This window comes from Lemur catta, chromosome 2, assembly GCF_020740605.2.
Source record: "Lemur catta isolate mLemCat1 chromosome 2, mLemCat1.pri, whole genome shotgun sequence".
Lineage (NCBI taxonomy): Eukaryota > Metazoa > Chordata > Mammalia > Primates > Lemuridae > Lemur > Lemur catta.
In genome coordinates this window covers 74077755-74101209 of record NC_059129.1, presented here as the reverse complement: position 1 = coordinate 74101209, position 23455 = coordinate 74077755, and the positions used below count along the sequence as shown (strand labels likewise).

At 43.3% G+C, this 23455-nt stretch overlaps 2 protein-coding genes and 2 pseudogenes across 2 annotated transcripts; 2 read left to right on the top strand and 2 right to left on the bottom strand.

Annotated features, from left to right (window-relative positions):
* Window positions 1-6238: 6238 nt before the first annotated feature.
* LOC123632171 (oocyte expressed protein) lies at window positions 6239-7546 on the top strand. Its single transcript, XM_045542260.1, has 3 exons — window positions 6239-6460; window positions 6679-6858; window positions 7245-7546. Exons 1-3 carry the CDS (start codon window positions 6271-6273, stop codon window positions 7322-7324), a joined length of 450 nt encoding a protein of 149 aa, XP_045398216.1. The 5' UTR covers window positions 6239-6270; the 3' UTR covers window positions 7325-7546.
* A 1879-nt stretch (window positions 7547-9425) lies between these two features.
* Window positions 9426-9973, bottom strand: LOC123632170 (annotated as a pseudogene).
* Window positions 9974-17043: 7070 nt separating this feature from the next.
* On the bottom strand, window positions 17044-18280 carry KHDC3L (KH domain containing 3 like, subcortical maternal complex member). Its single transcript, XM_045542258.1, has 3 exons — window positions 18112-18280; window positions 17787-17966; window positions 17044-17515 (listed from the first exon to the last, which is right to left on the bottom strand). The coding sequence occupies exons 1-3, from the start codon at window positions 18278-18280 to the stop codon at window positions 17247-17249; spliced, it is 618 nt and encodes a 205-aa protein (XP_045398214.1). The 3' UTR covers window positions 17044-17246.
* Window positions 18281-22277: 3997 nt separating this feature from the next.
* LOC123633738 lies at window positions 22278-22325 on the top strand (annotated as a pseudogene).
* Window positions 22326-23455: the final 1130 nt, after the last annotated feature.

Below are 23455 nucleotides of genomic sequence, written 5' to 3'. Positions count from 1 at the left end.
ACACCACAACGCCCGGCTAATTTTTCAATTTTTAGTAGAGATAGTCTTGTTTTTGCTCAGGCTGGTCTCCAACTCCTGACCTCAAGTGATCCTCATGCTTTGGCCTCCCAGAGTGCTAGGACTACAGGCAGAAGCCTCCTTGCTGGCCAGATAAAGGATTGTTTTTTTGTTTTTTGTTTTTTTTTGGAGACAGAGTATCACTCTGTTGCCTGGGCTAGAGTGCCGTGGCATCAGCCCAGCTCACAGCAACCTCAAACTCCTGGGCTCAAGCAATCCTTCTGCCTCAGCCTCCCAAGTAGCTGGGACCACAGGTATGTGCCACCATGCCCGACTAATTTTTCTCTATATATTTTTAGTTGTCCAGATAATTTCTTTCTATTTTTTTGGTAGAGACGGGGTCTCGTTCTTGCTCAGGCTGGTCTCGAACTCCTGAGCTCAAACAATCCGCCCGCCTCAGCCTCCCAGAGTGCTAGGATTACAGGCGTGTGCCACCATGCCTGGCCAGATAAAGGATTGTTTATCCCTTGCACTAGTCCTTGAAATATTCCCATCCTCCCAGAACAAAAGCTTAAGGGGAAAGGATAGAGATTTGCACAAGATTTGAGAGTCATTAACAATACTGTGATTTCCCCATCACCCAGTAGTCCCAAGGCCCCACACTCTTTTATCCAATATACTGGTAAGCAGTGAATATTTCACTGTAATTGATTTATGCAGTGCTTTTTTTAAAAGCATACCAGTAGATTCTGACAGTCGATATTTGTTTACCTTTACCTGGGACAGCCTTCAATAGACCTGGACTATTATGCTTCAGGGTTATACTGAAAGTCCAGCTTATTTTTCACAAATATTAAGGGCTGACCTGGCTGAGTTAAACTTTGAAGGAAATTCCACTCTACTTCAGGATGTGATTTCTTGTTATTGTGCCTCCAGTCTGCATGATTGTAAAAATGACTCCCTATACTTTCCAGAACAATTAGTGAAAAGAGGACATAAAGTATTAAAGAAAAACTCTAATTTTGATTAACAGAAGTAAAATATTTGGGACATTTAATTTCTAAGGAGGGATTACATATAAATCCAGATTGGGTAACTGGAATTCTTGCATACCCAACTCCAAAAACTAAAGACAGCTCAGAGGGTTTTTAGGCTTAGCTGGCTACTGCTGTAGTTGGATTCCCCAATTTTTCTCTCAGGCCCCAGCCTTTATATGTGTTGTTGGAAGATCAACCTGACCCCATACATTGGACATCAGAAGGACAAAAAGCCATTCAAGAAATGAAGGAAAATCTTACAAGGGCCCCTGCTTAGGGCCACCCAAACTATCAGCTACCATTTTTCCTTTTTGTTCATGAAAACCATGCCAGCACCCTAGGTGTTCTAACCCAAAAATACAGAGGACAATATACGCCTGTTGGCTACTATAGTCAGCAATTAGACTGTAGCACATGGGCTACCCCTTTGTCTGAGGGTCATTTCAGCTGTTGCCATGATCTTTAAGGCCACTCAGGATATTGTAATAGAAGCTCCCTTGACCATATATGTACCTCATTCTGTAGAAGTTCTTTTGAATTCACATCACACATAACACTCTTAGTTAATATATAGGCTTCTTATGAAGTTCTTTTCCTCTCTGCCACATATTACCCTTTCTTTATGTAATACTCTTAATCCCACAACATTACTTCCTGAAGCAACTGATGAGACACCTCATGACTGTATTTTACTAATAGAACAGTTTTTGATGTCTAGACAAGATTTATATGAGACATCACTGAAAAATATCATCTGGCTCAAAGATGGATCGTACAAAGGATGAATCTGGAAAGTACTAAGCAGGCTATGCTGTTGTCTCTCTCATGGGCATCACAGACAGCAATGCCTTGCTTAAAGCAAAATCAGCACAGTTGGCTGAATTAATAGTACTCACTAGAGCTTGTCAATTGGCCCAAAATCAAATGGCTAATATTTATACTGACAGCTGTTACACTTCTGGTGACTTCATGACTTTGGAATTCTGTGGAAACAGCGAGGCTATTTAACTTCCTATGGACATCCTATTAAACATGGCTCTCAATTTTTTTTGGTAATTGGAAGCTATCTAATTACCAAAAAAATCCTGGACACTCCAAACTTCATTCCCCAGAGAGTAAAGGAAATCATTTTGCTGATGCAGCAGCAAAAAAGGCTGCTTTAACACTAATATCAGATGAAACCATAGAGCTGGCTATGCTATATTTAAAGTGAGTTCCATTAAAAAGAAACTCCAAGGGGGCTAGGTGTGGTGGCTCATGCCTGTAATCCTAGCACTCTGGGAGGCTGAGGTGGGCAGATTGCTTGAGGTCAGGAGTTTGAGACCAGCCTGAGCGACAGCGAGACCCTGTCTCTACTAAAAAAATAGAAAGAAATTAGCTGGACAACTAAAAATAGAGAAAAAACTAGCCGGGCATGGTGGTGCATGCCTATAGTCCTAGCTACTTGGGAGGCTGAGGCAGGAGGATTGCTTGAGGCCAGGAGTTTGAGGTTGCTGTGAGCTAGGCTGACTGACGCCATGGCACTCTAACCTGGACAACAGAGTGAGACTCTGTCTCAAAAAAAAAAAAAGGAGGTTCATAGGAAAGTCACTTCTAGGATAAAATAACACTTATGATAATGAGGACATTGATAACCAAATATTTTGGGTATTGGAACCGAGCACTCCTCAAGTTGTACTACCAGCAGAAAATGAATGGCCAGATGAGCAATTAGATACTATAAATCATCGGTTAATTACAGTTCTGAATGAATCCAAAGATATAAGATGCAAATACAAACAAATGAAAAGAGAAGGAAAATTATTTGATTGGTCACAGACTACTAAAACGTATGTTCAGAGTTCTTTTCTATGATACATTGTTTCTTTTCTTCATTATCTTTACCTCAGTGAACCTCTTAGTTGTTCACTGTATTGTTGATTATCTTTCTAAAATTTCTATATTACAATTGTTATAAATGTTGCAGAAATTGCAAATGTCACCGAAAAAATAGAACTCTAACTAAAATTATGTTAGTTTATCAACTGAACTAGCAGCCACAGAATGTATGTAAGGCAGTCTTCTATTGTTCATTTTGTCCAACACATTCCCCTACTTCTGCCTGAGGGTTTACCATTTTAACTTTTTTTTTTTTTTTTAGCCCTAAAGGCTTATAAAAGACATCAAATTGGATATTCTTCCACACAACTCCTCAAGGCCCCTCACCAATATGGCTGACTGTGCACATGTGCCTCATCATATTTGAGAAATAGCTCCTAAGGAAATAACCCTAACTGCAATGATCCTGTCATTTCTCTGTGAGATGAGGAAACATTAGCATAGAACAAGAGTTTTTCCCATCCCAATAGGAAAAATAGGAGCCTCTGCACCTTCACTAACAAACCAGAGGATAACACTTTACATAAGGATGAAGAGTAGAACAAGAGCATTTCAGAATTTTAATTTGATCCCTTATATCCTATAATTCTAAACAAATGGGTCCTATTCTCATCAAATCCCTCAAATTATATTATTTGGTCTTCAAAGTCTTCCTTTGGAGGATTTCAACCAAAGGCTGGGAACTGTCCAGAAAAAAGGAAAATCTGAAAGAAAATGTTTTTAAAAAGTAACCCAAAATGGCTGTTTAGTTGGACATACAGGTAATAGAACCTATGCCTATGAACTAAGCTGAACTCTCACCTGTGAGGCTGGAGTTTGTTAAATATATACCAACTGTAACCAATTGTTAACTTCACCTATTAGATGAAGCACAAAGGCAGGACAGAATTGATCATTTCTCTCTAGACCCTAAGAAACCTATGCATTCGTTAACCTTTTACCCTATGCACATCCATCACATATTTGTTTTGTCTTATGTATAATGCCACTAAGCACCAAAACCTATAAATAGTGTGCTCACATAACCCACTGCAGGATGCATTCTCGGTTTTCGCTGAGTCTGTGTTCTTGGGCTACAGTTCTCAAACTTGGCTCAGAATAAAATTAACTTTGATTTCTTTAAGTCCAGAACACCTGTTTTTTTTAACCTTTTGGGTTACCATACATAATGAGATATTTGGGAATGCAACCCAAGTCTAAACATGAAATTTATTTATGTTTCATATATGCCTTATACACATAGCCTGAGGAAATTTTATACAAATTTTAAATAATTTTGTGCATGAAACAATGTTTTGACTGCATTTTGACTTTGACCCATCACAAAGTAAGGAATTTTCCACTTATGATGGTAACTTCCAACTTTGGAGTTTCAGATTTTTGGATTAGGGATGCTCAACCTGTACTAGACTGATAAATCTGACTATATCAAAATTAAGAATTTGGCTGGGCACGGTGGTTCATGCCTATAATCCTAGCACTCTGGAAGGCCGAGGCGGGAGGATAGCTTGAGCTCAGGAGTTCGAGACCAGCCTGAGTAAGAGTGAGACCCCCTCTCCACTAAAAATAGAAAAAAAAAGTTAGCTGGGAGTGGTGGTACGTGCCTGTAGTCCCAGCTACTCGGGAGGCTGAGGCAGGAGGATTGCTTGAGCCCAGGAGTTTGAGGTTGCTGTGAGTTGGGCTGATGCCACCGCACTTGCCTGGGTAAAACAAACAAAAACAACAATTAAGAATTTGTTCATCAAAACACACCTTAAAGAAAGTAAAAAGACAATTTAAACTGGAAGAAGATATTTACAATATATATAATTGAAAAAGAGACTAAGGGAGACTATGTAAAAGAGAGAACTTTCACATATTTATATCTTCAAGACTTTTACAATGTGCATATATGACATTGATTTTAAAAATTAAACAGAAGTAAAAACTCCACTATAATTAGATTCAGTATCTTCTCTGATAGATATTATCTACTGATAATTTTTGAGGACTAGATGATGTGGATGAGGGACTTCGGTATATTAATAGTATCCTGCTTTAAATAAAGTATTGAAATTATCCATTAAAAAGATTTTTAAAACAAACACATAGCTAATTGTAAGAACAAAAAAGTATGTACAGCAGATGCCACCTATTCTAAAACAACTACCAAACAATATCTCTAGAAATGTAGTAGAAAATATGTTAAGAACACTCATGGGTATAATATACACCAGCCCCAGGATAATGATCTCCTCTGGGGAGGGAAAGGAAAGATGCTTTAGTAACACCTATTTTCAAGAAAATAGAAGAGGCTGGTATGGTGGCTCACACCTATAATCCTAGCACTTTGGGAGCCTGAGGTGGGAGGATCACTTGAGGCCAGGAGTTGGAGACCAGCCTGAGGAACATAGTGAGACCACATCTCTACAAAAAATAGAAACTTTAGCCAGGCGTTGTGGCCCACGCTTGTGGTCCCAGCTACTTAGGAGGCTGAGGCAGGAGGATGTAAGCCCAGGAGTTTGAGGTTGCAGTAAGCTATGACGATGCCATTGCACTCTAGCCCAGGCAACAGGGGGAGACCCCTCAAAAAAAAAAAAAAAAAAAGAGAAGTGTGGCAAATGTGGGAAAATATCAACATCTGTTATTAATAAATTGGGGAAGGGTCATGATTGTATTTCGTTACTTTTTTGGATGTGTGAAATCTTTCATAATTTAAATTTTTAGTTAAAATTACGAACATTGGGAAGAAATGTGCATCGACACTGGTTGTCTTAGGACAGTGAAAATAAAGGAAAGTTGTATAACTTGCTACATGTTGTACGACCACCTCTGCCGTTTTGCTTAAAACATGACACGGTTGCTCCTATGATTTCAAAACGGTAGCCACCCGGAGAGTCAGAAGATAACAAGGAGCAGAAGAGGGAACATTTACAGACTCGATGAGCCTGCCCTACGCCCGGTCTGTCTGCCTGTCTTTGGAAGGTAACTCCGAAACCTTAACCTAGACACCCAAGACGATTCCCAGTCAACAGGGTGGCCAACTCGCACTCACACTGCGAATCCGCTACGGGCCAGGGCACAGGCCTTTCAGGCCCAGTGATACCTTACGAGGCAGAGACGACGACAGAGCGTTGGAGACCCAAAAAGACCTCAGTGAACACTAGTTCAAGGTCGGAGAGGAAGTCTCGGCGACAGAGGCGGAGCGGGAAGCGCCGGGCGACGGCCCGGCTTCCCCTGGGCCCGCCCACGCCAGGGGGGCGAGGCGGCGTCGGAAGGGCGGGCCTGGCCCGACGCGGTCAAAGGCAGCTGAGCTTCGCGCCTGGGTCTGGAGGAGGCCCCGTCACTCCGAGTGATTTCTGCGGCAGCCGGTCCCAATATGGTGGACGACCCTGGCGCTGCTGAGTCCCCGCGGGACAAACGGTCGGCGGCGCACTCCCTGGAGAGGCTGCTTCAGGAGCCGCTTCCGCCGCCGCAGATTCGCATCCGGCCCTGGTGGTTTCCGGTGCAGGAACTGAGGGACCCCCTGGTGTTCTACCTGGAGGCATGGCAGGCGGACGCGATTTTTGGTGAGCGAGCCCTGGTGTGCTAGCGGGCTGTCCCGCCCCAGTCTGAGAGAGGCCCTGCGGAGCAACTCTCCACAGCCTCTTTACCGGATTTGCAGGCCACGTGTTGCTGTGATGCTCAGCTTCCAGCTGTCCCCTTCCCCGGCAGACATTTCCTTCCAATCTAGCTCCTCTTGACCTGAGACCACGCGGACCCTGAGAGTCTCTCCTTATCTGTTTAGGCCCAGACCGAGCCGTCATTCCAGAAATGGAGTGGATGAGCCAGGCCCTGCTGACGGTGAACATGGTGGACTCCGAGGACTTAGTTGAAATCACTGTCTTTGGACGGCCCAGTGTCCAGTGTCGGGTGAAGAACATGCTCCTGGGCCTGGCGTGGTTTCATCGAGAACGTCGTGCCCGAGGTGAGAGTCTTTGAGAACCTGCTTGTGGAGGAAGCCAGAGGTGACCCTACTGGCCTTACTCGGCTTCCTTCCATCCTCCCTTAACCTCAAAACTTCTTGCGGTTTACAACCCCCAGGAAGCTGCAGGCAGTTTCTGGGGAGCCCCCGAGTAAGACTTTGAGAAAGTAAGCCAAGATCTGATGACGATAGGCCCATCATTGCCTAAGTGAGTCTCAGCTGGGCTACAGCAGTATTCTCAGGTCTCCGGTTTAGAGCCTCCATCCTGAGAAGCAATGTTGCCAGATCCTCCTCTCCTCTCTCTCCTTACCCACCCCCAATCATGGAGTAGTTTGAAACAGTAAACATTTTTCATTGTCCATGGTTGGTATCGATTGCTTCTCTTCCAGCTGAGAAGATGAAGCACCTTGAGGAGACCTTGAAGGCCCGTGCATCAGGTTCCAACACTCCCCAGCATCCTATTGCTTAAGGCAAAATAATTGTCAGAAACATTATGAGAACAGTCCTGTTTCTACTAAAGGTGAAGAGAAGCAAGTATGGTATTCGTAAATCTCTGCATTCCTTTTTCCTGTGTCTTGGTTTATTTTGTTGCAAAAATGCGTTTGTAGAACCACTGTAAAAAAGAAATGGATGTCTGTTTTGTCCAATGGCAAAGATTTTTGCTCACTTAAGATAAAGCAAATTTATAAAAGATTGTTCATTCATGTCTTGATGTGAGGGGGTGGATAGAAGGCTGATACGTAGTGGTTTTGTTTTGTTTTCTTAATTTCTATCATTTGGAAACTCCTAATCCTTTTATGACTGTAGTCAGACCCTCAAGCACAGGGGTCAGAGATGCAGGGGCAGATAATCTCACAAATGGTGATCTGTTTTTGTTTTTTTTTTACATCTTTGGTTCTCAAATTTTAAAGCTTTTAAGGAGTCACCTTGAGCTTGTTAAAACAATTTCCTACACCCCTTTTCCAGTGATTCTGATTCAGTACATTGGGTGGGGCCCATAATTTGCATTCTCTGGGCTTACAGGTGTTGCCAAAGCAACTCCTTTAAGGCTCTCACTTTGAAGCTGGTAGTTTGGCCCCGGTGGAGCACTGGCTGTTTGTTTTCTTCTTGGAGTTGAGCCTCATACATGCACCGCCGGGGCATTCCAACACGATAGCCAAGGTAGTCAGCATCATTATGCTGGGGCTGTGATTCACTGAGTCAGAGCCTGGATCCCTGGCACCTTGGCTTTCGGAGAATGTCCTGCCTTGGAGCCAGCTATCTATCTCCTTTTTCCGTGAGGCAGCACTGGTGTCCACTGTGGCCAGGTTTTTCTATTACACATTACACTGTGATATCCAGTCTGCAAAACAGCTCCTACCCTTGCCGCCACCGATTTCAGAAAGCAGAATTCATGGGGTGAAGGGTGCCAAGAGGTCTGTCGTTTCGGGCTAAGTTGGGATTGGTTTGACTCTTATGTGATTTCTTCACCCCTTGGCAGTTATGGGTTCTACCTGTTTGCAAGAGTTTTGTTTTCCTTAATGAGACAGTCTGGGTATGTTCCCCAGGCTGGTCTGGAACTCCTGGGCTCAAGTGATCCTCCTGCCTCAGCCTCCACAGTAGCTGGAACTACAGGTACAGTCCAGTGCACCAGGCTTGCAAGAGTTTAAACTCAAAAGTTTCTTACATTGTGCTTCTTTGATTACAGGCAATGTTGAACATTTTCTTACTTTGAGTCAGTTTTATATTTTTTTATTCATTTCTATAGTGACTTCTTTCAACTCTGAAGATAAGGATTTTTATTTATCTCTATAAGATTTTGTAACAGGCTGGGTGTGGTGGCTCACGCCTATAATCCTAGCACTCTGGGAGGCCGACACAGGTGGATCATTTGAGCTAAGTTCGAGACCACCCTGAGCAAGAGTGAGACCCCATCTCTACTAAAAATAGAAAGAAATTAGCTGGACAACTGAAAATATATACAGAAAAAATTAGCCAGGCATGGTGGCGCATGCCTGTAGTTCCAGCTACCCGGGAGGCTGAGGCAGTAGGATCGTTGAAGCCCAGGAGTTTGAGGTTGCTGTGAGCTAGGCTGACGCCACGGTACTTTAGCCCGAGCAACAAAGTGAGACTCTGTCTCAAAAAAAAAAAAAAAGATTTTGTAACAAACAGTGGTCCCTTATTACCAATATATTCCATCCTTTTGCTTCTATAATTTTTTGCATATGAAAGATTTTTATTTTATGTAATTAAATCAATTATCATTTCCTCTGTGACTTCCCTGCATCCCCAACCTTGCTCTTAAGCTTAGGAGCTCCTGATTTCACTCCTATAAAAATGTGATATTCCTGCAAGTTTTTCCTGTTGGGATTTTTATGAAACCATTGAACATTTTTGGTGGTTTTTTTGTTAGTTTTTATTTCATAATCATAAATTTAACTCTGCAATCCAGCTACATGTGGGGGGAAATAAGGAAAATATGGAACCCAAGAACTGCAGCAAGGGCACAAAGATTACAGGATATTGGGAACTGATGGGGTGGAGGAGTGGAGGAGTAGTGTGGTGGTTAAGATAAATGCAAATCAAACTTATTAGAGTTGTCCACAGTCCACATTGGTGATCTTCTTGCTGGTCTTGCCATTCCTGGACTCAGAGCACTCCATTGGCTTCCACAATATTCATGCCCTCCTTTACCTTACCAAAGATGCATGCTTGCCATTCAAACCCTCAGTCTTGGCAATGCAGATGAAAAACTGGGAGCCATGTGTGTTGGGCTTTTGCCATGGACAGGATGCCAGGACTTGCATGCTTCAGGATAAAGTTCTTATCAAATTTCTCCCTGTAGATGGACTTGCCTCCAGTGCCATTATGGCATGTGAAGTCACCACCGACAATGGCACATAAATCCTGGAATAATTCTGTGAAAGCAGGAACATTTATAACTAAATCCTTTCTCTCCAGTGCTAAAAGCGCAAAAGTTTTCTGCTGTCTTTGGAACTTTGTCTGCAAACAGCTCAAAGGAGATGTGGCCCAAGGTCTTACTGTCTACAGAGGTGATATTGAAGAACACTGTGGGGTTGACCGTGGCTGGTGGCAGGTGGCTTTGGTCAGCATTGGCATCTGCAAAGCTATTCAACATTTCTGACTATTATTTGGGGGAAAAGGGGTAAGTTTAAAACTTATTCCAATTTTTCAAAAGTTACTGAATAGTCCTGTACTCCTTCCATCCTTTGTACACATTAACATATATTGAAGTCCTAGCCCCCAATACCTCAGAATGTGACTGTATTTGGAGACAGGGCCTTTAAAGAAGTAATTAAGGTAAAATTGAGATCATATAGGTAGTTCCTTTTCCAATATGACTGGTGTCCTTATACAAAGAGGAAATTTGGACAGATATGTGTAAGCACAGAAAGACCATGGGAGGGCACAGAAGGCAGCCATCCACAAGCCAAGTAGAGAGGCCTTAAAAAACCAAACCTACTGACCAACACCCTAATCTTAGACTTCTAGCCTCCAGAATTGTGAGAAAATAAATTTCTGTTGTTTAAGCCAGTCTGTAGTATTTTGTTATGACGGCCCTAGAAAACTAATACAGCATTTAATTTTGTATTTCTCTGTGTTCCCTTTGATCCATGTGCCAATATCATACTATTTTCATATTAATAGCTTCATAACCTCTTAATATCTAAAAGGGATAGTTGCTCTGTCATTCTGCCTTTCAGAATTTGGGGATAATATTAGCTATATATTTATTAGAGCTTGTACCACATACCAGGCTCTGTGCCAAGCACCTAAATAGGATGCTTGGAGCATAAGTAACTTGCTTAGGTCACAGAGCCAGGACAGCCGCAGGAGAGCGGGTAAGATTTGAACCAAAACATTGATTCTAGTATCCATACTCTTACTTCTGCACTATACTTTCCCATTTGCTTTTATTTCTCTCCCCAGATGAATTTAAACTTATTTCTCATTTTTTTTTAGAGAGAGAGAAAGGAATTAGAATAAACCTCTTAATTTGTGAAGAATCGACAGTATTTGCTGAGGCACATGAATATTTTTCTAACAGGTTGCTGATATAAATATTTACTAGTAACATATCCAAAATAAAAGCACTATGGATTTTATGATGATAAACATACCTATATGATCAATATTAAAGATAGGCAATATAGAAAGTATTAAAGGTAAAGGCAGGAGATATTTTTGAGTAATTCTTTTAAGTAGTTTCCCATTACTTCCAATATTTCCTGTTAATTTTTTTAACATTTTACTGATGCATTCATTCAAAACATGTACATCCTAAGTGTGAAAAGATTTATCAAACAAATACAAAGGAAACAGCCCATTTAGCCAGCACTCAGAATAAATAACATTATGGGCGGGGAGTTGGTGGCTCATGCCTGTAATCCTAGCACTGTGGGAGGCTGAGGCAGGAACATTGCTTGAGGTCGGGAGTTTGAGGTTGCAGTGAGCTCTGCACTCTACCTGGGGCAACAGAATGAGACTCTGCCTCAAAAATAAAAAGAAATAACATTACCAGCACTCCAGAAGCTCCCTTTTTACATTCTCACCCACCTCCAAGGATAACTACTATTTTGAATTAAATGGAGTCATTCACTATTTACTCTTTTAGGTCTGGCTTCTTTCACTGAACATTGAGATTTATCCATGTTGCATGTAGTTATAGTTTCATTGCAATGAATAAACTATAGTCTTCTCTTGGTATGCATTTTCATTGTTTCCTGTTTGGGCCTATGATGAATAGTGCTATTATGAAAATGCTTATATGTTACTTTTGATGCACACATAAATGTATTTCTGTTGCGCATATACCTAGGATTGGAATTACTGGGTTATAGGGTGTGCATAAATTCAAATTGCCAACGTGATTGAACCTAGCCTAGCAGGAAACCTCCTGGCTCTAGGTGTGTTCCATTGAGGAGTCCAGGCCTGGGTCACAACCCTGAATAAACTCCACTGGCCCAGAACCTTCAGATGTAAGCTAGGCAGTCCTCCAATGTTGGTTGGGTGTTGGTTTGTGGGAGGACAAGAGGTAGCTAGTGGCTGGCAGGACTAAAGGCAGAGTTACCAACTCACCCTCTGCAGCCACCCCTGCAAGGAGCATGGCAAGGCATACCCGGGTCAAGAATGCCAGGTTCCTGTGCCCTTGCCTGGCCTCTCTTCTGTGCCTGTGGCCCAGCCCTGCCAGAAGCTACAGCACTTTACAGGCAAGGTCTGCATTCTTCCAGCCCTTGGGCTGTAGGGGATGTAGACAAGGAGGAACTTCCTGTCCCTCACTTCCCTTACCCATTAGTCTAGGCACTTCAGGACTTTACTATCTTGATTCCTCCTATGTTGGGACAGCACCAGCCTGATTCTTCCCTCCTACCTGTCCATCTGTTTCCACTCTCAGAAGTATAGACAGTTTTCTGGCTATTGGGAGGAGTGGGGGCCAGTGTGGGAGGCCTTTTCCTTTACCCAAGGCCGGGCTTATCCTTCACCATTGCAACTAGCCCCCCACTCCCCAGTTGAGACAGTGTAAGCTGAGGTCAGGAAGGGCAGTGGATGCCTGTGCCTATAGGAAGTTGCCCCAACCTGCCTCATCTGTCTAATCCCTTCTGTTTTTGCACCAGCCCTGCCCACCCCCCAATTGAGATAGAACCATCCACCACCCTGTGGTAAGGGACAACTCTGGGGGTGGTGCCAATAGCTATAAGGAGCCCTCAACCCCTTCCCCTACAGTATCTCCTCCCTTTCACGATCAGTCAAGCAAAAGTACTGGACCTCCCAGGTAGGGACAGAGAGGAGGGAACAACTGTAAAAGGAATACTTACAATGTGAAGGGTTATAAATACTCTCTAGTCCATGACAATGTTGTGACAGTATGTGATTTCGGTATAGAAATTATTTTTCTAAAATTCCTTACTGTGCCAGCTCCATTTGTGCTTCTAGAGTGTGGGAAATGGCTTGGGCAGGGTGGCCTCGAGCCTAGGAAGGCTGTTGTGTTATTTGTTCAATTTCAATAAATTTATAGATCCTGTACTAAAAAAGAAGTGTCTCCAGACTTTTATAGTTTTTGTCTAAAGAAGAACTAAATGACCAAAATTATTTTTGACCTAGGATGAAAGAACCATTCCTGAATCATTCTGATTCCTTGCTAGAATCAAAAGTCTCTGGATTTTTGTTTTAAAACAGATGGGATCAAACTGGGCCACTCAGAGCAAAGAGATGATTAAGTGCTTAGATGAGGTATCCTCTTGGAAGCTGGTGGGCTGAGTGAGAGCATGTGAAAAACACATGGGCAATATTTGAAACCTTGGACTCTTGGTATAGGGCATCCTCTCCTACTCCTCCATGCTAGGCAGCTGGCTTGCCTTGCTGACCTCTATAACTTCAGTATAATATAGAGTTTCCATTTCTTGGGTGTGTAAGGAGGAAAAAGAGGCCATATTGACAGGTAAAACTCAAAATGTTGGTTCCAGGAAAGACTATACATATTTTGGTTATGTGAGTTGAAAAAGTTGTGGGATCAGCTTTCTGATCCACAATGATGAGAAACATGCCAGTGGTCACAGAATGGGCTAGGTCCAGCAATTCTTAACCTTCATGAAATTTCATGAAGGCCTCCAACTTCAGGTAATTCCTGAAGGCTGAGCAGTGTGGGACCACCAGGTTGATTTGTAAACTTGGAGACAGTGAAAAAGAGCTGCTCAGAAGGAACTCATGAATTACTAGTTCCCTTCAGTAATAGCTATCCCACTATATCTGCAGCTATTGCCATACACCAGAGAGACAGTGAACTCTAAAGGCATACAAATCAGGAAGAAATGGGTGAAATGAAATGCCTTGGCCTGGGTCTTCTAGAACTCAAAGAGAAATTTTACTTTCTCCTTATCTTGCAGATTTTCATGGTGATGGTAGTAAATCTCCAGAGCTGCCTCTGGAACACCCTTAAAGGGGGAATAATATGGACCATGTGCCTCCATACCTCTGGTTCTGCCATTTCAGATCTTCTTGGGACCTAAGGCTGTGTGGTCTAAGATGGTAGCCTCCAGCCACACGTATCTAAAAACAACTGAAATGTGGCTAAATTGAGATGTGCTATCGTCATTAGGTTAGTATTTTAAAAAGTAATATCTCAACTTTTGTATAATGACTGCATGTTGAAATAAATATTGAAGATATTGGGTTAAATATGTTATTAAAACTAGTTTTACCTGTTTTTTCATTTCTTAAAACGTGGCTACCAAAACATTCAAAGTTACATATGTAGCCCACATTATATTTCTACTGAACAAAGCTGCTCTAAGTGCTCACCTATCCTCCTATCCACCTGGCCTGTCCCTTGCTATCACCCTGCTCAAACTTTAGTACTCTGTTCTGTTCCTGCAGCAGCCTCCTCACTGACTTCTTGCCCCTTCCTTATCCTGAACAGAATCGACAAAGTCCTTGGCCCACAGTTCCCAAACAGATCATGACATAGATTGTATCTTCCCATCTCTACTACCCTCTTTTTTTAATTGGTAAAATATACTCTTGCATATACATATATATATTTTTTTTTAAACTACAGGTACATTATAATGAGCACTAGTGTACCTTGCTTAAGAAATAGAACAAAACCAGTATCTTTGGAAGCCATCTCTATATACTTTTTTGCTCAACCAATTTTCTATGTATTTAAATAGCTTCATGTAGAAATGGCCAAGACTGCCAACTGAAAAGTTTTAAAAAAGTGAGAGTAGACTTGCCCTTTCATTTTTTTTTTATTTATTATTTTTTTTATTTGTTTATTTTCTTCCCTCCTCCAATCTGAAGGAAACTTGCCCTTTCAAACACTAAAACATTCTATAAAGCTACATAGTTAAGATGAGGGTTAAATATTGAAAAAAAAAGCATAAAAGTCACATATGGATATAAAATAGATTGGTTACATTTAGTTTGGGTGAGTATAGTGGAAACAGCTTGTAAAAGAACCTGACATTGGTCATGTGGGCATTTCATAGAACAGTGGTCCCCAACCTTTTGGTACCAGGGACAAGTTTCATGGAAGACAATTTTTCCACAGACGGTGGGTGGTGGGGGTTGGAGGGGTCAGGGGGAGGCAGAGCTCAGGTGGTGATGCAAGTGATGGGGAGCGACTGTAAATACAGATGAAGCTTCCCTTCCTCATCCACTGCTCACCTCCTACTATGTGGCCCTGTTTCCTAAGTTTCATGATTTAGGACATCTCTCATGACATCTTTCCACAGACAGAGGGGGGCGTCCCCATGAGGGATGGGGGGGCGGAGCTCAGGTGGTGATGCAGGGTCTGATTCCTAACAGGCCATGCACTGGGGTTGGGGACCACAGACATACAAGAAAACATACAACATACACATTGTGTTTTAGTTCTGCTGTGATGAAGCCTCACTTGGAATTTTGATTCGGCATTGATTTGGCTTTAAAATGTCTCAAGTTCATTTTACCTACACTTTTTACCTTGTAAAAGTAAAGTCAATGGTCCTGGAGCAGTGCTCACACCTATAACCCCAGTGCTTTGGGAAGGAAAGGCAGTTGAATCCCTTGAGGCCAGGAGTTCAAGACCAGCCTGGAAAACATAGCAAGACTTATTCTCTACTGGGAAAAAAAAAATCAGCTGGGCCTGGTGGGTGAGTGCTTGTAATCCCAGCAACTCATAAGGCTGAGGTTCAAGGATCCCCCTGGTAGACAGGGTGAGACCCTGCCTCTAAAAGAAAGGGTAAAAAGAAAAATAAGTCAACTATTTTAATAAATTGTTAAAAATAGTTAATAACCTATTGTAAATTCAGCTTTACATTAATTCCATAAGAGATGCTTATTTAAAACTGGAGTGATCATCTATTAGAGGTGACAAAAGGGTCTGTGATAGACATACCATTCCCCTGCTATTTAAAGTTAGGTTTATGGCCAACTGTAATTCCAGCACTTTGGGAGGCCAGGAGGTCAAGACCAGCCTGGGCAACACAGGGAGACACTTTCTCTAACTCCTGAGCTCAATAAATCCTCCTGCCTCAGCCTCTCAGAGTGCTAGGATTATAGATGTGAACCATGGGCACAGGGCCCAGGAGACTCTCTACTAAAAAAAAAAAAAAGTTGCTGTGGTGGTGCACACCTGTAATCCCAGGGAACCCAGGAGGCTGAGGCAGGAAGATCACTTGAGCCCAGGAGTTCGAGGTTGTAGTGAGCTATGATCTCACCACTGCACTCTATAGCCTGGGTAATAAAGCAAGACTTTGTCTCAAAAAAAGTTAGGTTTACTTGAGTTTTTAAATGAAACATGTCATAATCCTAAAACTACTGCATGTTATTGTTTAATCCTAGCATCCAGCTGTTAGCTTGCATCCTTCTAGATTAACACTCAGGCTTGGAGACCTGCATCCGAGTGCCCGGACTAGCGCTGGGATCAGAGAGGAAAGCCAAAGGGGCTAGGCAGCCACCTCTGGGGCTCCTTGCTGCCATATTAATTGTGGAAAGAGTCGCCAGCACTGTACTTTGCTGTGTCAAACTTGCTAGAAAGTTGGTGATCCCAAGACTTAAAGATGTCAGCAGTGCAGCTGCAGAGTACAGCCCCAGCCTGGGCTCTCTCCCAGTTCCTCACCTCCCTGCCAACAGTTGCCCCAGCTAGAAAGGGGCCAGTGGCTCGTGCCTGTAATCCTAGCACTCTGGGAGGCTGAGGCCAGAGGATTGCTTGAGGTCAGGAGTTCAAGACCAGCCTGAATGAGAAGGGTGAGACTCTGTCTCTACTAAAAATAGAAAAAACTTAGCCTCTACAAAAAAAAAAAAAAGTGGCTGGTGGCTGCGCTGTAGTAAGTACACCCAGACGGTCCAAATCCAGCTGGGCCCCTGCCACAAGGCGGGTCACAACCCGATTTTGGCATTCTAAGTCACCTGGAGTAGAACCACGATGAGCTTGAAGAGCTTGAAGAGGTTTTCGACTTGGTGGGCCCAAGAAGGCTCTCACCCAGCAAAGCCAGATGTGCGCAGTTAAGGACCATAAGGGGCATACCTGACTGCAGCGGGGGAAGAAATCAGAAAGGTCCCACCTGCTTTTCGGTAGAGAGCGACATAGGGCCAGAACTTGGCTGCTGAAGGAATGCGCCTTTCCCTTCCCCCTCTGCCTTCCAATTAACAGACGTTAGGCAAATGCAATTCTTTATTACAACTCTAAGTGTGTGTTTGCAAACATTTAACAGAAGGGGAAAACAAAGACAATCCAAACCATTCTCCCCCCAGCATCTGTGGCAGAAATAGGGCCTAGGAGAATCGGGCTCTCAGGACCTGAGATGCCTTTATAACCTGGTAACTGGGTCCCACGCAGCCTCGGGAGACCTGTGTCTCCCGGCCTCGCCCGCAGCCTCCGGAGACTGCTGGGTCCCCGCCTCCCGGACCTAGACCAGAGGCCGCTGGGTCCCGACTTCCCGCACCTCCACCCGAGGCCGCTGGGTCCCGACTGCCCGGACCTCGACCGGAGGCCTCTGGGTCCCGACTTCCCGGACCTCGACCTGAGGCCGCTGGGTCCCGACTTCCCGGACTTGGACAGGAGACCGCTGGGTCCCAGCCTCCCCGTTAGCTTCCGGAGACCGCTGGGTCCGGACCTCCTGGACAGCCTTCGGAAACTGCTGAGTCTTGGTTTCCTCAGTAGGGACCTCCTCTGAGCCTGGAAAAAGAGCAGTGTGCAGAGGCCACACCTGTGTCCCCATACCCTCTCCACAAAACGATAGTCACCGCGCGGGCTGCGGGAGTAGGGGCCCGGAATCCCAGAACGCAAGTTCAATTTGGCCTTTAGATCCCTTGCAAAGAGAAAACCCTCTCCGGCGCCGACTGGGAGGCTGACACCGCTGCCCAAGCAGCCAGGAAACACCAAGCTCACTCCTAAGGAGCCAGGGTTTGCCCTGGGTCGCCCTCCCAGTTCCCGGGACAGTCAGTACCTTGCGCCCGGAGCTGGCGGTGATGGTCAGCCAAGTTCATGAGCAATTTGGCCGTGTCGTTCTGGTAATAAGGCCGCCCAAATAGCAAGATTTCAGCCTCGCCTTCCGGGTCCCACCGATTCACGTGAAGAAGGACGTGGGACACACACTCCATGTCTGGAATGTGCTCTCCGCCCGGGCCTGCTCCAGGAGCAGAGACGTTATGAGGGGCGGGGTGGCTCCCGGGGTCTTGGGAGGCGAAAGTGGAGGGAGAAGGCAGCAGAGGGCATTGGCTACTGCGCAGGCTTGCCCTGGTACGCGGCCGCCCCTCCCCGGGGCCACTTACCGAAGATTGCTTCCACCAACCAAGCCTCGACGTGAACTGCCTTCGGACTCTTCAGGAACTCGTAGTGGAACCAGTGGGGTATTTTGGTGAGGTTACCGAGCACCTCGAATAGCGTCCCTTCTCGCTGTTGCAGTTGCACAAGTGTTGGAAACCGCTTGGGAGTGGCCATGCTGCGGCCGGCCTCGCGGGGAAGCGCGGTTCCGCCGAAACTCGAAGGCCGCGCAGGAGAAAGGTGTTACACACCCCGGCCCACCCTGGGCCGTATTTGAAGGGCTTTTAGCCAACCCCTCCCCGCCCGCGCCCTTCTCATTGGGCCGCAGGCCCCGCCTCCCCGGCAGCCAGACTTCTTCCGCGGCCGCGCAAGGGCACTGGTTCCCGGGCTGCTCTCTGAGAGCCCTGTCCGCGCGGACCAGCCCTTTTGCTAGCGCGCACGGAGGCAGAGGCTAGACTCGGGGCGTGAGGTGTCCGCCGGGACGCCGCGGGAGTCATAACTTGGGCTCAGGAAAGTGTGGCTAGGGAAGCTCCAGTATCAGGACAGTATCTCCTACAGAGGAAAGAACTGATACTTTCGGGACAGAAAACTTAATAGGTCCACAACGCCCTCCTGAACCTCAGCCACTAAGTTCCCTCCCTCTGAGCATCACGTTTCCAGATTGTTCTCTCTTCTGTTACCTGTTAAAGACAGCTGAGCATAGTCAAAAGTAAGTGAGTTGTAGGTTTTGGGATCTCCCTTTGTTGCCCAGGCTAGCGTGGAACTCCTGGGCTCAAACAATCCCCCATCCCCACCCCAGCCTTCCCAGTAGCTGGGAGTACAGGCGCGCACGCTTCTAATTAGTGCAGCCATGAACATACCCACTACAAATGGTCCACGTGGTTTGGACACCAAAGAAAATCCTTTGGAATTCTTTTGACGCTTCCATTATATTTCTTTTTCTTGACCTTTTTGTTCTGCTTAAAACATCATCTATTAAATGCTACTCAGGAAGGTGAAGCTACAGTTATGACATCAGTAGATGGGGCTTCATGAACAAGCTGAGGGAGTGATTCCCGGAATTCAGTCAGGCTTGTGCTTGTCCTCTCCGCGACAGTTCTATAGGCCAAGGAAGTGCATGAGAAATTGAAAGCATCTGACAAGGTCAAAGGCCTTGAGACCTAAGCAGAATATGAATTAAGAGCCAAAGAAAGGCAAAACTCCATTCAGAGGCTCACAGGATGAAGTTAGAAACTTCTGTGGGTAAGCAGAACAATTATGTGCATATACAACTGAAACTCAGGGATCTGGGTGTAAGGCTGGTGGCGGGCACCCGTCCCCTCCCTAACGGAAAAAGAAGAAGCCCACGAGACCTGCCAAAAACAATGCCTGCGAGGCCCAGCTAAGTTAAAGGATGACCACACCTAGATAGTTACCCTGATAAGAGTCACCTTTCCTGGAGTCCACACATACCATCAGCCCCTCCTATTTCTCAATACCCCGCGGTGGCTCACGCCTGTAATCCTAGCACTCTGGGAGGCCGAGGTAGGACCCCCCCCCCCTCTACTAAAAATAGAAAGAAATGATCTGGACAGCTAAAAATATATAGAAAAAATTAGCCAGGCATGGTGGCACATGCCTGTAATCCCAGCTACTCGGAAGTCTGAAGCAGAAGGATTGCTTGAGCCTGGGAGTTTGAAGTTGCTGTGAGCTAGGCTGACACCACAGCACTCTAGCCTGGGCAACAGAGGGAGACTCTGTCTCAAAAAAAAAAAAAAAAAAAAGATTATGGAAAAAAAAATACCCGCCCTAAAACTGCAACGGAAAATTCCTTGCTCTCCCCACCATAAATCTTCTCACCAAAGAAACCCCCACCCCCAGCCCTAAAAACATATATAAGCCCACTCAAAACTTCTGGGTGATGCGACTTCCCGGGCCTCTCTCTCTCTCTCTCTGGCCATGAACCTCAAGCCTAGTTGCTTTCCCCATTCAACTCTGCTGGTCTTTCTCTGGCACCTGCCAATCCAAAAAACCTTACACTGGGCTCCATAACCATCCCATCTAGGGTTTATGGAGTCATTAACATAGCAAGTACAAATTGAGATTGGAGGTCCCATTCATGTCACCAACAAGAATTTAATCCAGGAAGTATTCCAATGAAAATCTCTGGTCTGAAATCTGTTTCTTATACCAAAATGATTTAGGTAGGTATTATTGTTCCTTAGTTGGCATAACAGGATACTTGCAGTTCTAGAGTTGTTACTGTATGTGTGTATCTATGTGTGTGAATTTTAACTCCCTTGAAGTTTCAGAATTGGCCATAGAAAATTTAAGAGAATTAAAACCATGGTATTACTAATTGTATAAAAAAGGAATCTGTCATTTATGTAAAATCCTAGAATGTGCAGACTAATCTACAGTAACAGAAAGCCAGGAGGAGAGATTGCCTGGGGCTGGGGATGGAGAGAGGGATGGATTGGAAAGAGGCACTAGGAAACTCTTGAGGGTGATGGAAATGTGCATTATCTTTATTACAGTGATGGTTTCAGTAATGTGTCCACATGTGTCAAAACTGATGAAATTGTACACCTTTTAATATAAGGAGTTTATTGTACTTAATTGTGTTTCAAAGTGGCAAAAAAGGAAAGAATCTGTATACATGGTATTTTATGTTCCTATAATATTTTAGATAATTTGGCATATTAGACAGTCATATAATTTCATTTAGAAATAGATAAGTAATTGATTTAGATGTGTGACTTTAAGATAAAATCTTAATTTATATTCAGTATTGGAACATTGAAGAGAACTTCATGTTCACCAAATTCAACATTAATAAGTTGAATTTATTTGATTTATAGGAATTATTTAGTAGTTGGGAAATTCTTATTTGTTAATTCAGACTAAATTAAAGTATTTTGCAGTGCTTTTTACCATGTATGAGGGTAGTTGATATTTGTCAGTGAGAACTTTAATCATTCAGAGGCCATTGAAAGTAATTGTTAAAACTTTCTAGATTTACAAATAGAATAATAAGATCAAAAGTAAAACCCGAAAGCTTAAGTAAGGACTAAGGGTTTGTTTTTTTATAATTTTACGAAATGAAACATGAATTTTTTAGATAACCCTCCAAATAGTCTCACACTTTAACAGCCATCTGAGTTTTCATTTAACTCATGCTCTGGGGCCTCATGAGCCATATGAAGACTCAATTCTCCAAAACAAATTCAATAAATATGTCATGAGTCACATACAACTCAATTGGCGTGCAGTGTAAATACTGATTCTAGCACCACGTGACTTGCATATAACTCATGCACAGAAAACAATAAAAAACAATATTTTCATTAAATTAGAAAGGATCGTTTTGATTTTCAAGTTTTTATTCTATTTTTGTAATAAAACACCGTGTTCCCAGGGAAAAATATTTTTTTTCTAGTGTGGTAGTCAATGTGTTCAGGTACACAGAAACTAAGCTAGGAATTCTGGGGTTAAAAAGAAATACACCACTATCTCTTGCTCTCCTCCCAGTTCAGGTAAGCTGTGACTTACCTACACACATCAGATCTGGTATCCTCTCAATCCAATAATATGATTTTGTTAGATCAATATTTAATGTTTACACTATTATCACTTTGTAAACTATTCATAACTATACATACTTTACTATGATTTCTTTCTTTGCCAATGTGTAGTTTTTCTTGATGTTATTAATGGCTGTTTTGTTCAAATGCTCATTTTTCCTTATATTTCTCCTTTACCTCCCAAACTCTCCCCAACTGTGTAAATTTCTCCTTAGTACTTTCAGGTACATGAAGCAATGCATGATTTCATCTTCTTGACAGTATTGTTTCTGCAGTTTTTTTAAATTCATGATTTTATTTTTAAATTTTTAGTTTATTTTGGTAAGAACACTTAACATGAGATCTAACCTCTTAACACGTTTAACTGCACATATAGCATTGTTAACTATAAGTACAATGTTGTACAGAAGCTCTCTAGAACCTATTCTTCTTGTTTAACTGAACCTTTATGCCCATTGATTACTAACTCCCCATATCCCCCTGCACCCTAGCCCCTGGCAACCACCATTCTACTCTTTGCTTTATGAATTTATTATTTTAGATACTTCATATAAGTGAAATTGTTACAGCCCAGCCAAGTTCATTGTCCACTGCTCAAGAGGAAGCCAATATAATGTTCCAGCTCTTTCAGAATTTGTCTAGGAGGTTTTCCAGTCCTCATCCTAAAAAAAAAAAAAAAAGAGGAAGCCAATACACTGAGACAGCAGGGATTACAGCAGAGAAAGAGTTTTATTATCACAGGTGCTTTGCAAGGAGATGGGAGTAATTTCTCAAATCCCTCTCCCACAGAATTTGGGAGAAAGGGTTTTTAAAGATAGTTTGGCAGGCAAAGGGCTAGGGAATTAGGTCTGCTGATTGGTAGGGGATGAGCTCATAGGGTTGGGATGCAGAAATTATCTTCTCAGTTGGGAGGTTTCCTGGTTAGGGAGTTTCAGGGCTGTTGAATCCCTTCACATACCTATCCACAAGTCTGTTTGGCATCAGTAGGTCTTCAGAACACAGACTCTGAGAAACAACTCAAAGACCAATTTTAAGATTTAAGACAGCAATGTTACCTATAGAATCACAAGTCCTAGGATTTATGACAACAATATTATTATAGAAGTAGTGGGGGAGAGTCACAAATCTTGCACCTATCAGGGAGGATAGTGCCATTAAGCAGTAATCAATTACCGCAGCAAGGAAGTTAGGGAATAATGGCTGGTTAACTTCTGGCTATATCTATACTTTTATGAAAATCAGACTTTGATTACCATTTATACCTGTGGCTCTACATTATTTTAATATGGGCAGTTTCAAAATCATGCAGTATTTCTCTTTCTGTTCCTGAAGTCTTAATTGCTCCCATCTAAACCACTTGCTCTTCAGCCCCATCATCCTAGATCACCACAGCTTTTTCTGGTGAAGGATCTTAGGCTGTCTGCCTCCCATAACTTAAAAAAAAAAATTAGTAAGTTTTATAGTAGTAGCAATAGCATTCAGGCAAAAATTAGTAAATGGAGATGCAATTATCTTCAAGATGATCCTTCTAGTTCCTACTATAACTGATCTTTCCCACTTTGTTTCTGATTCGCCTCCAGGAAGATCAGGATGAGCTAGTTAATTTCCAGGAAGGAAGGAGAGAATTAGAAGCATTGTTGGAGGCACAATTAGTACAGGCTGAACAGAGAAGCAGAGACTTACAAGTTGATAACCAAAAACTGAAATATGAAGTGGAAGCATTAAAAGTAATTGTGGCAATAGGAGGTGGTGTCTTATATGTTGGGTTTATTGAAAGGAGAAATATTTT

Excerpts from the sequence above, each read along its gene's own strand:
- LOC123632171 (XM_045542260.1), top strand. The coding sequence starts at position 6,271 with ATGGTGGACGACCCTGGCGCTGCTGAGTCCCCGCGGGACAAACGGTCG. Across the intron at positions 6,461-6,678 it reads GCAGGCGGACGCGATTTTTG|GCCCAGACCGAGCCGTCATT; the intron begins GTGAGCGAGCCC and ends TTATCTGTTTAG. Across the intron at positions 6,859-7,244 it reads TCGAGAACGTCGTGCCCGAG|CTGAGAAGATGAAGCACCTT; the intron begins GTGAGAGTCTTT and ends CTTCTCTTCCAG.
- KHDC3L (XM_045542258.1), bottom strand. The coding sequence starts at position 18,280 with ATGGCCACTCCCAAGCGGTTTCCAACACTTGTGCAACTGCAACAGCGA. Across the intron at positions 17,967-18,111 it reads GTTGGTGGAAGCAATCTTCG|GCCCGGGCGGAGAGCACATT; the intron begins GTAAGTGGCCCC and ends CTCCTGGAGCAG. Across the intron at positions 17,516-17,786 it reads CCGCCAGCTCCGGGCGCAAG|GCTCAGAGGAGGTCCCTACT; the intron begins GTACTGACTGTC and ends CTCTTTTTCCAG.